Raw genomic sequence first — 17645 nt, 5'->3', positions numbered from 1 at the left:
CCGTCCTCCTCAGTCACCCCCAAATGTGAGCAGACGTGCACTCCATATATTCTGTCTTTGTTACCCCTACCTCATATGTTGCTCATCTCTGCTCCTTATTAATTCATTTACGGATTTGCTTACTTTTCATTTACCTCTAAGCACTCATCATTCATTGCAATTCTACTGGGAAATTCATGCTGGATGGCTTTCAGCTTCCTGCTAACCAGAACAATCAGAGTTAAGGAACATTTGTGCCAGGTTCCACGTCAGCCAATATTCTTTCTATCTAGGTAATCAGCAGATACGGCACCGCCATTCTGATCACATCAAGTTCAATTCAAGTTGCTGTGAACTGTCAGGCTAATAAAACCAAAGACTCTTCTTCCCCGGCCCCAGGACGCAGAACACCTTTACATAATGCAGTCACACCACCGCTCAAAGTGATGATAACAAGAGCCAGCAGTTTCCCTACAGACAGTCAACTGCAAGAGAGACACAAAGGGGAAACACAAGGATCAGCCAAGAAATGGTTTGCCGTGTCCCGAAGACACCCTGTTTCCTTTTCGCATTCCGTACCTGTTAGCAGTGTTTGAATTCAGAAAATCATTCATGAAAACAAGTGTGAATCACAGAACATTGCAAAGTCATTCCTGTCCAAAGCTGTTATCTTTTTCATCATCAAGGGACCGATTAAAATGGTCTCTGTTTTGGCAGAAGACAAAATTTATCCAAAAACAAAACAAACAAAAAAAAACCCCAAAAACAAAACAAAACAGAACAACAACAAACTATTCCACAATAGATTGAAAAGAGGGGAGCAGTTAATCAGAAAGGGAAAAAAATGCAACCTGAAAACCAGAAAATATTTTCGGGAGAACAGGACAGAGTCAAGACCAGGGAAACAAATTGGGTGATTGATCTGGGGCAGCTGCTTTGACTTCTTATGAGACTCTTGAAGCAAGCTATTTCCATCGTAAGTGCTGGATCAAGGCACGAAAATGAATGACATTTCCAGAAAACACATTTAAAGTTTAAATGTTTGTACAGCATTTAGAAGTGAGGAAAGAAATGTGGCAATTTACGCTTGTTTATAAGAAGACAAGTAGTTCGTGTTCAAGAATTACTATGGCCATGCTAAGTGCAATATGGGAAGCAAGAGAGATCCAAAATAGTAGAAATGTGTTGGGTATTTAAACAATATGGGTAGATTTTAAGACTATAAGAATAGAACATTGCATTGGGGCTTAAACTCATTGGACTATAATATTAATTATGCTATCTATAATTTGTTGAGCATTGATGTATTCCTGGAACCATTTTACAGTATGTTAAGATTAACACAAGTAATCCTCAGAGAAATCCTATCAAGTAGATACTATGTATATCTCCATATTTTAAACAAGGAAACTGAGGCTTGGAAATTATTGGCTTTGTCTCTAGAATACATACACATGGGTATAGCTAGGATTTAAATCCAGTCAACCTGACTCCAAAATTTATACTTTAAATCACAAATTTTATCCAACACAAATTTGAAACTAAATCACCAGAATATGTAAATATTTTCCAGAATACATTTTCAGATTGAGACTGAGATATATGATACTATATTTATCCGGAACATGGGCAGGAAACGAGTGGAAAAAAACTTGTGAATGTGTAAAAAAGTTTGCAGTGCATTTTTCTAAATATACACACACAAACTATGTCCCATGCTAGTCTGCACTCTGAATGGGACATACAGTTTGTTAATGCACATTTATACATACAGAGAAGTTTAGATACTAGAAGAAAATCCCCAAGAGCCCCTAAAGGAAAAGAGAGGTAGACAGCATTAAAAAGAATTACAACAGTGGGTTTAAACTTCTTAAGTGAAATTGGATCCTTTCTTTGATATACTGGATATTATTCCCTTGCTTCTTGTTATTTAAGCAACTTCTTGACTTTCTGAAACTCATACTCAACCAAAAGATAGCATCATTATGACTGTACATATTTGAATCCAGTCTAGATTTTTTTTTCAGATAGGATATAGGTATATGATACAGACACTTCTCAAATTCTGAATGCATTTTGTAATGGCTCATTATAACCCATTATAAATCTTTCATAGTGGAAGGTAAGACTGACAAATGGCTAAAATCCATCCCCAAATAGCAGCTTTCTTTCTACCTAGCTGTGCTTTAAATGGCAATTCAAGTGTTGGCATTTGTCATGAAAGCTAAGTGATCCAACATGTATGATTTTATTTTGTACCTTGGTCATTTTGAGAAGCAAAAGGCCGTAGTTCTCTTAGGGAATTATGGTAAACTTTGTTTTTTGTCTTTCCTCCCCCTCCCATTTAGGAGAGTAAGACCTACATGTTTGTCTCACTCACTGGCCCACTGAGAGGATGACAATTAGCCAATGGAAGTTATCTAATGAAAAAGGTATTTAGGTCCAGGGCACCTGGGTGGCTCAATTGGTTAAGCATCTGAGTCTTGATTCGACTCAGGTCTTGATTCACTCTCACGGTTCATGAGATAAATCCCCAAGTTGGCCTCTGTGCTGACAGTGCAGAGTCTGCTTGGGACTCTCTCTCTCCCTCTCTCTCTGCCCCTCCCACCCCCTTTCCAAACAAATAAATAAATATTAAAAAAAAAAAAGGTATTCAAATCCAATGGGAGCATCTTCTGATCCAATGCAGAGTTGCCTCTTTCTTTCTTCAAAGAGAGAGGGAACATGCCCACTACCCCTTTGCTCACATTGGGACACCGTGTCTGCCCTTCAAGATTATTTTCAACATTCCCATTAGGATCACTCTTGTTCAAACCTTTCAATTGTTTGCTTCTCCAGATACTCTCTCTAGGTCTCTGAGACTACATGGTCTGTGGACTTCATGAAAAAAGAATTCTTCCCACAGGTGTTCTGTAGATTAAAAATTAACCAACAAAAATGCTCTACAAATCCCTTCTTCTCCTGAATGACAGGAGGCCACGTAAGGAACTAATAATTAAGATGATCAAGGCAACAGCCAATGGTAGGCCTTTACCTCCAGTCCAGGCACTACAGGGGCTCAGGACTGCACATGCCTCGTGACATACCTCATAGAGGTCAATCATGATGTTTCCCTCAGGACCTCTGCTGCTCTGAACATTCTCCAAGGCCAGCGTGAAATAGACCCCACGGGTGTCTGAGATATAGAGGTTATAGGTGTCATTTTGGTTCCATTCTTGCACCGCTGCAAACACTTGATTCTCATCTGTGCTGATGACGTGCATGTCCTGAAGAAAGATACAGAGGATGAAGAGGTTCGAACATTAACATGGCATGTGTCCGAAGAGAGTGGAATCTAATGAAGACCAACAGGATAGGCACTTAGGCACTGTAGTGGAAGATAGAAATTTTCCTTGTGTATATTTGTGAACTAAGAATTGATCAGGTTAGCGTTAACCATGTATTTCCTTTGTCATTTGTGAAGTTAAGCAGTAAGGCCATGAGAAAATAGGGCAGAGAAATGCTTGGTAGCTCACTTACAATTTAATTACTTCATTAGATAAATGAAGAATACCTTCTCAAATATGTATGACTTTGGAGAATCAGTCATCTTGATATACTTGCCAGGCACAAACAAGGTACATGTTCAGAAGGCTTATGTGGGGTAAATATGAGGAAAAGTCAGAGAGACAGCGAGAAAATAGACAAGCCCTGCATCTCTCAGTGTGGTTCATGGGCCACACTGGGGCCCATGGGGGCAGCATGGGGGCATCACCTGCAAGCTTGTCGGGCACACAGAATCTCAGGCCCACCTATTGAATAAAAAATCTGCATTTAAATAAAATCTCTCACTGATTCAGAGTTCTGTTAAAGTTCGTTAAAGTTTAACTGTTAACATGTGAAAGTTTGAGAAACACTGCCCAAGGCTCAGCAACTCCCAGAAGCCCACAAGGAAAACATTCACCTGAGAACCCCAAAGCACTAGCTGTCATGTCAATGAGGGCTCAAGCATTTGGTGGTTTATCTAAACCTTTACTCTGAGAAGTTCATTGGAAAACCCTAAGTGAGAGAGGGAAAAAAGTAGACTACTTAACTGATGACACTTTCAGACTCTGATAGTTCTGGAAGATAAAAATAAGGCAAAGATAGTATGGAGGCAGTGAGTAGATGTCCCTGGGGTGGGAATTCCAAATCCTTTCTTCCCCATTCAGAACTCCAGAGTAGCGAATATTCAGGGAGAGGCTGACATAAACCAAGGCTTGCTGTCTCCCGCGCACAAGCTCTTGGAGGCCTTTCACCCTTTGCCCAAGGCAGCAGACACTGGTATAACTCTCAAAAACCAAAACCAGAAACAAAACGAAACCAAAGCCAGAATTATATAGAAGCACAAAGACAGAAGAACAATAAGGAAATATTCTTGGCCTTTGTGCAGCTTAATACTCAAATCTTCCCAGATGGATCATCCTCCATTCTTGAAAAGCTTCGGGAGATTGTTCAATGCTTTTTGGCAAGAATATCAGTGCTAGAAAATTCTACCTAACTTCTATCCTAAAGTTCTCCTTGTATACGCTGACGTTCTTTCAATCAAAGGCAATTCAGCTTGGATTCTGCTCTAATGTATAGGAACAAGTCTTTCTCCCCATTACCGGGATCACAGTGAATTCCTATGACCCCAGAAGGAAGAGATCCTCATGCAGACAGCTTCATGTTCCTTCACCCCTACTAGGTACCACATGCCATACTCCAGAGTTTGATAATGTTTTTATAAAAAGAATACAGAGTAGGAGGCCAGAAATGAATCCTTCCCATTAATTCACTGCAGGTCAATAATGCAAACTTATGTTTTGTATGGAAGTTGGCCATTGCTTATATCAGCCAAATGTCTATTTCCATTTCTTCAGCTAACTGTAGCTTGATGTTCTTTGACAAACACCCTCATTGCTCTCCGAGAAATTTCCTCCCTGTACTCAGTCTTTGCTACTTTCTTCCACCCTCAGCACCAGAAATGAGCGTGTTGAATACGCAATGTCCCTGACCACAGTGGTTGGATCAGTGATGGTATGTAACAAAAAGCCAGTAAGACAGAATTATAGAATGACTGTGGCATTATTAGAAAAAAAAAAAAAAAATATATATATATATATATATAGACATATATATCTCACTATTAGTTCATTCATAAGCAGTAAGAATAAATAAAATAAAATAAAATAAAATAAAATAAAATAAAATAAAATAAAATAAAATAAAATAAAATAAAATAAAATAAAATTCTAGATCTGATGGAGACATATCTTAGCGGCAGGAGATGAAGACAGTCCTGAAGAAAATAGGCTCAAAAGAAAGAGAGGCCACATTCTGTGAATGTCTTTGAGTCTTTGATTGTGGACAGCTAAGAAGCCTGCCCCACCTGTAAACCTTTCAGCTAGAGAGAACACTAGGGAAAAAAAAAAAAAAAGGTTAAAAGAATGGACTTTCAAGTAAAACTACTTGAGTTCAGATCCTCCCTCTGTAACTTAGCTGTGTGAACTAAACTCTGTGCCTCAGCATTTCTACCTGTAAAACAGAGATAACAGTGTGCCCTCCATGGAGTTGTAAGGATTAAATCAGTTACTAAGTGTTACACATTTATAGTGCCTGGCATGTAGCATTTGTTTCATACAGGCTAGCTATTTTCAGTGACACATGCCCTTAAATCTCTTCTGTTGATTAAGCAAGGTTGATTTGGCCTTTCTTTTCACCGCAAATGTTGGAGTGTTAACCAGTATACTTAATAAAAAGTAGTTCATGCAAGTGTTTTGCTTCTTTTGAATGGAGGGGATTAGGTATGGAAATTAGCTCAAAGGCCATTCAACCACTGAGGGCAAATTTTCTATGGCTCCCCATTTCCTAAATTAGGGCAAAGACCCAAATCCTTATTGTAGCATTTAGAATCCTCAAAGAACTACTCCTAATTCATGTTCACTCATCAGCAGGATGCAGTATTTTTCCTGAATTCATGTTATGATATTTAAACATAGATCGGGCCCCTACATAACTACTTCCTACCTCTGTGCCTTGGAGTGAATTTGTGCACTGGTGAACCCCTGAAGTCTGGGTCACCACAGACATCTCCTTAATAAATGCTAGGGACTAGATAGAGTACATTAACTATACTATCCCACTCAGACAAATCTTTATTTTGTAGATTCAGAACTAAAACACAGTGCCTCAAGGTCACATAGAGAACCAGTCACATAACAATAACAAATTCAAATGGCTACCTCTAGATAAGGGCCAAGATCAGTTCTCTCTCTCTCCATATAATCCAATTACAGTGAAGAGACTTAAAAAATGATGTTGGTCTTAGGTATTTGAATTGAAGGATCTGACATATTTCAATGGCATCTTCCTTTTTAATTCATGCCTATATTCTCCTCTATCAGGTAAATATGCTTTTTCTACCAGAATGGCACTTTATATTGAATGCTTTTACTGAGACACAAACTTGTAGAACAAGAAGTAGCCTTTTAGATCTTCTACAAGAGTGTTTTCCCAAGTCTGTTCCATAGCATACCAGCAATGTTGGACTTTTAACAGAATTCATTTTTTTTTAAGTGTATCTCTTTGGGAATGTTTGATCAGTGATGAATTATATAGTTTTCTTGCTCAAAGGACATCCTAGAAACTTCGACACCAGTGACCTACCATTACTCTCAAGGCAAAGAACATAGAATGAAATTTAGGTTTCTTCTTAAACTTATTTGATCATAGAGCCAAATTTTCATGAGGTATCTCTAAGGATATTTGATTCAGAGTAACATTTATTTTATTTTAAAAATGTAAAAACAAAACAAAACAAAACAAAAAACCAAAACAACAAACAAACAAAAAACAGAGAAAGAAATTGATAAGCCAGTCCATGGTTCCACAGCAAGTTAGTGACCTATGTAGGTCTGGAATCCAGGCCTCCTTCTGTGAATCAAACAGTCTCTGCACCGCCCATGCCCTGGGTGCCATCGATCTCCGACCACACAGACAACGAGATCTATACTGATAATAATATTACCTTGCTTTTATAGAGTATCTGTCCTCCAAAGTGCTTGAAGCACTTTCATATGTATTGCCTCGTTTATCTCACTTGAGGGGCTCAGAATGAGCTCCAAGTAAGTTAAGGGAAGGAAACCTTCACTGTGTCTCCTGGTCTAGGGCTTTCATGCTTTTAATAGCAGCGGCAACATTAAAGTCTCCCCATCCCCCTCTCTGGTCATCATTACCATTATATTATTATTATTATTATTATTATTATTATTATTATTAATTTTTTTTTAACACAGTTCAGGGTAACCATAGTCTTTCAAGAGCTGATACAAAGGCAGTGGATGATTACAGAAAATTTGACATCAAAGTGCTGGTTTGTCTTGATTCCTTTGTTGCGCATGAAGCTTTGTTCCTTTCCAGCCAAGGCAGCCCTGGCTTTGATAGAAGGCCACGAAATACATGTGCCTTTCCCACAAATCACTCCACCCAAGCTGGGGCTTCTCTTTGAAGGTATAATGGGTTGTAATGAGGCATCTCATTGCCTTAAGTAAACATCTCCTTGGACTACATAATACATTCATTTGCTGTACTGACTCCTATTTTTCCGGGGAAAAGCTAAATTAATCCTTGCATTCTACCCTCATATCTCACATCAAGCTAGTAATGGAGCTTGCTCATCTGGGATAGCAAGGGGAGGGGACAGACAGCAGATTCAGGTTCAAAGTACAAGTGGCTAGATGTCACTGGGGGCAACTGTCAACATCGATCTATGTGATGGCCATGAAGAAGCAATGCAAAGTACATGTTTTTCCTAACACTCCAGTGCCAGGTCTGATGCTCCTTTGGCTTTAAACTACCATTTCTGGGGCTCCTTGGTCCATGGTTTTTTTTCTTTTGATGGCCCTCCAGTATATCAAAATTTGTGGGGGATCTGCTATCTTATAATAGTAAACTATTCAATTATTTCAAGAGAAGAAAGGTATAAAGGATGCTAGTTTGGGAGCTCAGGGGAGTTCAGTGCTGGCCTCAGTCCTGCTGTAGACAGAATTTGGTTTGGCCCAGGCTTATTCCACTCAAAGAGTATATTCCCAGGAGCTAGAACAAGATGATTGACTCACATCTGCTGCTCCTGATTTGGTCTCAATTCCCACATGCCTCTTGAGCAAGGGCATCTCCCTGCATTGACTTTAACTCTTGTTTTTAAAGGTGTAAATCTTGCAAGCTAACTACTGCAGATGCTGATCAATCAAAGAAATAGCAATTTATTTCGGCACTTGAAGGGGAAAAAAACCCAAAACGGCTCCGTTGGACTTACTGAGGAGGCATGATCATATCCCTCCTGGGCCTTCCCAAAAGATTATCCAAGGTACTTTTAACAGCACTCAGATTTAGTTTTACATATGGACTCTCCCCATGTCTCATCCAAGGCACAACTCCAAAGTTGTAGCTTGTCCTTTTGTAAAACACGTTAAACCGAATCAAGAGCAAGGAGCAGTTAAATGTATACAAGCACAGAAATAGTTCTGGGCAATTACCACTGTCATTAATTTCTTAGCTGCTAGAAATATTAGTAACTACTAACATGGATATTGTTCATGGAGTCAACAGGGAGATTTAATGTGTGTTATTATCCCAAATGTGTTGATGTCTCAGCCCACCTTACTCCTGTTAGGCTTAGAGCCAAAATGATGGCCCAGAAGGAGAATTCCGCCTGGAGAAGCCAGAGCAACTGCTACCATTTACTTTCCTGGAAGAAGAGATCTGCAATGACCTTGTGCTGTGTCTATCACACGATTCCCTGGCAGCTAGCTGGTGTTGGGCCACGATAGCATACTACAAAGTCATGGACAAAAACACAAGATAAAGAGTCATGAAAACTCAGTCGAAAAAAGTTCTCTATGTTCTTTGCCCAACCCAAAGGTTTCAAAACTGAGCTACAACTATATTTAAATCTACGCTTCCCCCTTCCTACAGTCATACATACCTCCCTTGCTCTAAGATCAAGGCACAATGCATTAGTTACTTCAGACCACAAATCCACAGTTTGGAGCGCCCAAGTCAGTTTGACCTCCACTAGGTGGCACTCCATATCAACACAGTTCTTCAGTGTTTCTGGAAAGAGCCCAGGGAATGTCAGCAGTTGAGGGTCTTTAACTTCTGTCATTATTTCCAAAGGAGTAACGTCTTTGGGAAAGTCCAAAAAATTTAGCTGTGCCTCAGAACTCTAAAGACAGCCAGTATCGTAAGTTCTATTGAGAGAGAAAGCAAAGGTTGGATGCTGTATAGATGTACCCCCCTCTCAAAAATTAATCACAATAGAATGGGATAGAAATGTGTCACCCCGTCGTACTGACATAATATCCAAAGCATGTTTTTTGTTTTGCTAGAATACCAGTACATATTTCTTGAAAAGTAAAAGCAAATCAGTTGACAATTTATTTAGATGCTCCTATAACAAGAATTCCAGAGAGAGAGAGAGAGAGAGAGAGAGAGAGAGAGAGAGAGAGAAAGAGAGAGAGAACGTGAAAAGCAGTCATGGGGGATGAGAAGAGATAAATGAATATGAAAGACTGAAAGGGTCCTTGGGAAAGGGGTGAGGTCAAGAATATGTGAATTGAAGAAAATACTAAAATGAAGAAATCCATTCAGCTCATACCTTGGGCAAAGCATATTTGGGCAGCTTCATTTGGGCAAACGCATTCCTTCGGTAGGACACGTAGTAATGCGGCCGTCCTCCTGATGTCAGCTGGATCATAAACACAAGAGTTGTAAGAAGAGCTCCTATAATAGTTCCAGGCCCTCAAACAACAGCCATGAATGGAAGGGGGTAGATGCCAACACAACAGTGTGAATGACTATGGTAGACAAGCGTGAAGAACTAGAGCTCCATTCAAAAACGACTCATACAGTCTATGTGAACTGGTCTGAGGCCCAACCTAGCCCACTGGGTGAACATAAAATTCTTGGATTTGCCCTGTAGCTCAGAAACAAGGAAACATTTTCATTTCCTTTTTATTTTTCTTCTCTTTTGTGTTTCTAACGAGAGAAGCCTTAGGGCATATTGGCTTAACGTCCATCAGCCGTCCCCAGCTATCCAGACCAAGACTATGACCACGCAAACAGGTCCCCATGCCATATCAGAAGGAAACAGCCCGGGTGAAACGGCGGCAGAGCTGGAGCCTCTCATCTCTGAGCACTGAGTTCCGTTTGATGCTGTACCATAGATGAATGTGAGTATGTCTCACCTACAGCCGCGCTGCTGACACATTAGACGGAAAACCGGCCAGGGTCATAGCCCCAAATCATTATAGATCTCTATCTTCCAGAAGAGAACTCTGAGCTACCTCCTCCAAGTCTGTCCAGCACATACAGCCCAGTGAACCCCGTGGGTGCGAGGGAGGGCAAGAAGGGGTGCGGTCTCCACCCCAGCACGAGCACTGTTTCGTGGAGTGGCAACGGCTCCACTCTCAGTCTCCCTCTCCTTTGTAGCCCCTGTTTTGTTTTTTTTTTTTTTTTCCCCAGTTTGGTTGAGATATTCACATACAAGATAGGTAACTTTAAAGTGTACAATGTGATGATTTGATAAATGCATATACTGCAAAATGATGATCACAATAAGGTTAGTTGACACCTCTATCCCCTCATTTAATTATGATATTTTGTGTGTACTGAAATCATTTAAAATCTACTGTCTTCATAACTGTCGAGTATACAATACAATATTGGTAATTATAGTCACTATGCTATACATTAGATCCTCAGAACTTATTCATCTAATAGCTGGAAATTTGTACCCTTTGACCAACGTCTCCCCACCTCCCACCCTAGCAAGGACCATCTAGTCTGTATTTCTATGAGTTGGTGGAGTCACTCTTAATCCATATAAATATCTGGAGTTGGAACATCAGTTGGAGTTTGCATACTCAGATTGTGTCAACAAATGCTGTGGGTGAAGGTCCATCAGACACGTACGAGAGTGACTGGCAAGTTATCTTGTCCACCATGATTGGGCCAGATCACCTCCTAATTCTAGGGATGGGCTATGTTCACAGTGCTCACAGGAACATGTTCACAGCGGTATGGGTAGAAAATACATAACGTTTTAAAGGCAGAATTGATTCTCATTGGTTAGTCACATATGTGGATTATAAATCATTATTAGAAAACAGAAAAGGTTCCTGGCAGAAACAGTGATTGAGAAATGAATTATAGATACAACCAGTACGTGTAACCATTTTAATGTCACTTGACAATTTGATGCTGAAGTTATCAGAGTACTCATTATTCACTTCCCCAACAAAGAAATGAAGTATATGTATGTGTATAATCATTTGCAAAACATTTTAAGAGTACATAGGTTGATTTTGTGCATTTTGAACATTTGCTTCCTTAAAACATGGGATTGAATATTCTGAATTATGATTTCTTGTCCAAATAAATATATTAGTGTTAAGAATGTGTCTCAATCATAGTGAAATTGTGTATATGTATATATATATGTGTGTGTGTGTGTGTGTGTGTAAAAATGAATATATGTAATAAATATGTCAATATATTTAATGTATACACACACACACACACACACACACAGAACTATTCAGCAATTGTACCTTTGTCACTCTTACCATGGGAAGCAATAAGTGAAGTCTGTCTAAACTTACCTAACAACTAAATAAATCACTGTTCAAACAAACCTAAAACTTTCCTGAAATGCTGAAAAGCAGCAAAGCATACTTGCTCCCTCTCTCTTCTAACCACTTTACCTCAAAAGGTTTCCCACTCTCTTTAGGAGAGAAAAACCCGACTGCATACATCTCCTCCACTTCTCATCCTAATCATAGTCAGAGCATGACAATAATGGCTGATTACTCTCCACCTCGCCTCTGCCTCCCACTACCTCCAGTCACCCCGCAGCTTCCTGTTGCCATCTGTTTCTCTATTTTTAAGGTAAGTATTGAGGAACAGGCTGATTGGCTGACTCTTCTGATAGGAAGAGAGTGACATATCCACTCAGTCTCACTGAAGGCAGAGGAAGGGTGAACAAAAGTGTGCATCATTCTGGAGACAACCTTCATACTCTAAGCGGTGCCTCCGTGACCACGTGTTGATAAGGTCCTCCAGACGCTGCTCAAAGGAGCTAATTAATATTCCATGAGCATAGAAGCTTCGACACTTGGCAATGTTCCTTTTGTCAAGAAGATAATGATTTTATTTTTCTTCCTTTTTTTACCCTCAAGGGAGTGTAAGCAGGCAAAGGAGGCTGCATTAGGGACGGAAGCAGGGAAGAGGACTGTCTGAGACAATCAACAGAAATGGATCTTTCATACCTGAACAAACACATAATCATCCTGGACAATCAAAGAGTCTGGGTCAATGTAGCCTGGGAAAGGTTTATTCCTGTTGGCCTCTGTGCAGTTCTGCATTCGGCAAGTTAGGTACTGTGAATCTGAAAGAAAAAAAAAAAGGTAGGGGGAAGGTATACACACTGAGTATCACACTCAGAGTGGACCTTTTTTCTTTCCCTTGCTATCTCCAATTCTTGAAACAAATCTCACATTCTTTAGCTGCATTATTTTTATCATTATTATCGTTCAAAGTGGTATCATTATTATTTTACTCACTCTTTTTTTGAGAGAGCACAAATGGCAGAGAGGGGCATTGGGAGAGAGAATCTTAAGCAGGCCTACGCTCAGCGCAGAACCTGACACAGGGTTTGATCCCACCCCCTGGGATCATGACCTGAGCCGAAATCGAGAGTCGGACACTCAACCGACTGAGCCATCCAGGCACCCCATTATTTTACTCACTTTCTGTCAACACCATCACCAGCATGCCCCCTCACCTCCACCAAACCTTGCCATCCTGGAATACTAAATCCTCATTAATTTTCCTCTCCCAAACCTAAATGAAAATATTTTTAAAAACTGGCAATAATATTTACGGTTTCCTAATTATTTTTTTGCATTTGTAGGCTCTTCCTCCACACTCTGACCTTTGACCAACAAGCAGGGAAACGTGGATATAACATGCATTTACCAGCCATCTCATGCAAGAAGTTATAAACATTGTTATAAGCAGTAAAATTCCATGTCAAGACAAAGGCCTTTCTTCTAATAATTTTAAGTGAAATAGAATAGAGAGGAGTTTCCTTGGGTCCAATAGTTTGCTCTAATTCTACAGATGAGAAAACCAAGACCCTGAATCTTACCTGAGACTTGACAGCAGATGGTAAACCTATCAGTTAAATTAACTCTTCTATACATTTGCTATCTATGGCTGGAAGTGCAATGTATCAGGGTGGCTGCCTTGGTTTTTCAACCACAACTATTCTGCTCTCTCTACTAATCAGGTATCATTTCATACTTAAAACTCCTTTTGCCTCCTTGCATTTAAAATAAATTCAAATCTTCTACTCCCCACCACTCCAATGTCCCCACATGTTAATCTCTTCTTCTCTCTGTGAGTCTTCTAATCTGGCTTCCTTTACATGCAGAAATTTGGCTAAACTTTCTACTACTTACGAGACTTTTCGCTTGTATTCCCTCTGCCTAAAATGCTTTTCCCCTGGTTGTTCACAAAGAAAGTTCTAGATTTCAGTCTACTATTATTTCTGAGGGTCTTCCATGATTACTCTGGATCACACACCATTTTGTTAATTCCCCCCCATGGAATTCATTTCTGTCTGTCTCTATTAGAATATAAGCTACTTCAAGATAGTGACTCCTTTTACTTGTTGTTCACTGATGTACCCTCAGGTTCTAATACTGTTCCAGGGACATATTGGCCAATGAGTAAATATTCACTAGAATGTGCCTTTTTATTGTAATATATCTTTTTCAATGAAGAAGAAAGTCATTTTACCTTTTTTTTTTTCTTGATGCTTAATAAATGGATGTTTGATTTTAGGATATCAGGGATGTATAAAGAAATCCACTATTCCAAATTAAAACAAAATAAGGAGATGAAGATTTACATGAAATGGGGGTAGGCAATAGTATAGCATTGGATGCAAGGATTCACTAATGACTTCTCTCAAGGACATTTCCAGGACCATCTTTACCTATGGAAATTGGGTAAAATCTGTATTCTACAAGGAGGACCACAAGGGGGCGGCATGCATATTTGCTCCATCTGACCAAGGACATGTAATTGCTGATAAGCTCTTATGAGACTGGAGGTGAAATTTATTCACAATATTCCTTCATGCCTCTGCCATCTGTGGGGATGGGATGGCTCTGAAGTACTTTCAGCCATCTGGTTGTAGTGAAACCATCTCTGTAGATGAACTAAAGAAGGGCCATCTACTCACTCTTACCACCTTCTTCAAACATTCTTTATCATTCCATCTTTGGGCATAACTCAAGGTCTTTCTCCTTGAAGACAATTTCTGGGAGTCAGTCCTTCCCAGAATCGTCCTCTTTCCCACCATAGCACACAAAATCTTCACCTCACAGTTTCACACTCCACCAGATTCTTCCACATCTTTTAAACGACTTTTATTTTTCCAAAGGTAGCTTGGGGTCACAGCAATGGACACTGGTAACTATGAGACCGGGGCTTGAGTTCTTATTTGGTCACTTACTAGCTACATAGTTCAAAAAGAAATTTCAATCTCCTGAGCCTTGCCACCCTCATCCATTAAATGTGAATGCCAATGTCAACTCTCTTGAATTTTGGCTCTAAGAATTAACTATAATAGCATATATGCTGAATGTTTTAAAACTCAAATGTGTACAGATACGAGCTGTTATCAATAATGATAACATTCCTATTTTCTCTTTTGCTACCTTTCACAATAATTGGATCAGTTTGGGGGCCTTTTAAAGGCTAGTTAAACTGAATTTGAGTACTCCAGTTATGTTTCTGTATCAGCTATGTTTCTTTTGGTGACCTGCTCGATACCCATTCCTCCCGGCCTCTTTGATGGAAAAGCCAATACTGGATCGGTTGACTTATCCTTCCTTCTGCATGACTGAGAAGTGCCCATATGCAAGGATTAATCCTCTTGGGTCTATGCCCGCAAAAGGTCTTCTGACTCCCCTTGTCATTGGTTGGTTCAGGAAAGAGCATTAAAACTGAGTTCTAGTAAATGAGAAGAGAGGGCAGTCTTGTAAGGGAGAGACCAGGAAATACAGCAGAAGACCCTGTTCTGCCTCTCTAGAATAATGTGATGCTGAGAACTGCTCTAGCCTTCTTTTTACATAGAGGAGCCAGTAAGCTTACAGTTAAGCTTACCTAATGAGTATGCAAAGAGATGAAAAGGACCTATTTCCTGATGACACTGAGTTACTGATTATACTGAACTTACAGCTGCTCTTTTTCTGCACTTCTTATGTGAGATAATGAACAAAAACAATGATTAACCAAACTAAATCAAAGATTCCTGATTAGGAGATCTTGGCCTTCAAATTACAAATACAACTTCCAATCAGAATTTCTTGGACTGTCACCTGATGAGAACTTTTGATAAATACACAGTGCTTGTTTTCTTTGTATGGGGTCTCAGAGTTTAAAGCTTTCTTAAGACTTGAACCTCCTCTTCAAAGGTTCCTGAACAAGTATAAGACGGAAAATATAAAGATACACTTCTCATATTTATAACTCAGCTATTGAGAAACTATGAAGCTGAGGGATTTGGGAAGAAAATAAAAGAGCAGGGAAACTAACAATTGTTCAATACCAATGTTCCAGGTTCACATTTATTTCATACATTTAATCTTGATAATACTACAAAGTATAATATATCGACTATTTTTTTAGATAAAGAGAATGAAGCTCAAATACGTAATGTTTTACAGAAATAGCATTATGGGTTTCAAACTTGGCTGGCTCCAAAGCTGGTTTATTTCCACTACTCTGTATTGTGTGAAGAATGCTGGTAAGTTTGGGGCCAACTTCTGTTAATTATATTTCGTCTTTGATCTAAGTAGCAATGCATACACCCAGATACAAAAAGAAAGACAAGTAAATTTATATTTTGTGTGGAGTAATTTGGCAATAGGATCAAGATCCTTGAAAATACTCTCTTTGACCTCACATTTATTTCTGAGAATTCTAACCAAGGGAATAAGTAATGATCAATGCAAAGATTTAGGTACTTCAATTTTCATCAGTGTTGTTTATAACAAAACTAAATAGAAAAATGGTCAAACATAGAGGAATAACTTTTTAAAACCTCAGAACATGTTTGTTGTTAAAATCCTGATTCTAAAGAGTATATGAAGATTTACGGAAGTGGTTAATGCATTTCATGTAATAAAAATAGGTTTCTAATTAATAATTTGTATCAATGTTTTAATTTCTTAGTTTTAAAAAACAGACCTCGGTTATTTAAGAAGTTAACATCGGGGAGAGCTAGGTAAAGCTGTACTATCTTGGTAACTTTTCTGTTTACCTAAAACTATTCCAAAATAAGTAGGTTACCAAAATATGTGCATATCAACCCGATTTTCTGCAAGTTGTATATATAGATATCTACATATGTATGCTTACACTGGAAAAATGAATAAAAGATATACATGAGATGTCAACAATAGTATACAGGTAGTGATATGAGAGAAGGAGACAACTGTGTGCAAAGCCCTGGAAAGCATGTCTCAGCCAGGAGGTGGAGGCGGCGTGTGAGATCTGTCCCACAAAAATCTGAGAAGCTTCTCTAATTCCTCTGCTTCTCCCACTCCCCATGACACATACTGAGGCAGAGCACCACGAACAATATGTGTAATGAGCCCGTCTTTGGGCTAAGAAATACCAAAGGTTCCATTGGGCGACACAAGCAAAGTCCCAGGAAGAGGCTTTGAAACCACTGCTTGCTTAGAGAGGCTCAAAGTGAAATTTGCAAGCTGAAGGGGAAATGAACAATTTTGAGCTGCCTGCCCCTGGTAAAGGGCTCCTGGTTTGTTCTCTTTCTCCTCCTAATGGAAACAGAGAGAAATTGGCTGCACTTCATAATGAGGGACCAATCACTCTTATTCCCCTTGGGGCTTACTGTAATAGCATTAAGTATGATGAACTCTTTGCATATTCAATTCTAGTGAGTGTATGATGCGATTCCATAGGAAGTATCTTGTAATTTGGCATTAATTAACGTCAATTAATGCATGCAACTGCTAGACTTTAGAATTAATTTCATTACTTTTCCCACACAGATGTTTTCCTTGCCATAGGTAATTAGGGCCCTGTGCTGCTCTTCTCAGGCATCCTCACTCTGTATAACAGCTGCCGCTTGGCATAATGCAATTCCCACCCCTGCAGAATCTGTGATGTAGACAAAGGCTGCCTTTCGAAGGCCAGGCTTTGAGCAGAGGAACAGGGCTTTAAATGCAGGTTCAAGGCCTGCTAGTTTTGTAAACGTAAGCAACCACTTCACCTCTCTGCACGCTGATCTGTAAAATGGAAAACATGGGGGCCATCTTGCCAGTGGTTGTGATGCCCAAAGACTTCAGTCATGAAACGTGTTCAGTCTAGGGCTGGGCTAGACCGTGCTCCAATAACAGGAGCAGTGATTGCTACTGAAGCCCTCTCTCTTGAATCACCACTACCATCCACTGTGTCTCAACTGTAAAGTACTCCAGACATCTCTACCTGACACATCTTTCTTCATATTTGATGTTTGGTTTCAATTAAAGATTTTTTAAAGTATTTTTCAAAGCACCATGAAAAGTATT

The 17645-nt window shown here is 39.4% G+C and overlaps 1 protein-coding gene across 6 annotated transcripts in view; it reads right to left on the bottom strand.

Annotated features, from left to right (window-relative positions):
* Positions 1-17645, bottom strand: part of SORCS1 (sortilin related VPS10 domain containing receptor 1) — a 502203-nt gene that overhangs the window by 113675 nt on the left and 370883 nt on the right. For all 6 annotated transcript variants that reach the window (XM_078434807.2, XM_078434808.2, XM_078434810.2 and 3 more), the window contains exons 7-9: positions 12306-12424; positions 9635-9724; positions 3066-3245 (exon numbers count right to left, since the gene is read on the bottom strand). In XM_078434807.2, coding sequence (XP_078290933.2) covers positions 3066-3245; positions 9635-9724; positions 12306-12424 — 389 coding nt within the window. The remainder of the gene's footprint in view (positions 1-3065; positions 3246-9634; positions 9725-12305; positions 12425-17645) is intronic.

Source organism: Panthera onca, chromosome D2 (assembly GCF_046562875.1).
Source record: "Panthera onca isolate mPanOnc1 chromosome D2, mPanOnc1 haplotype 2, whole genome shotgun sequence".
Taxonomy (NCBI): domain Eukaryota; kingdom Metazoa; phylum Chordata; class Mammalia; order Carnivora; family Felidae; genus Panthera; species Panthera onca.
The sequence above is the reverse complement of the archived record's forward strand: the minus strand, read 5'-3'. Positions and strand labels throughout refer to the sequence as shown.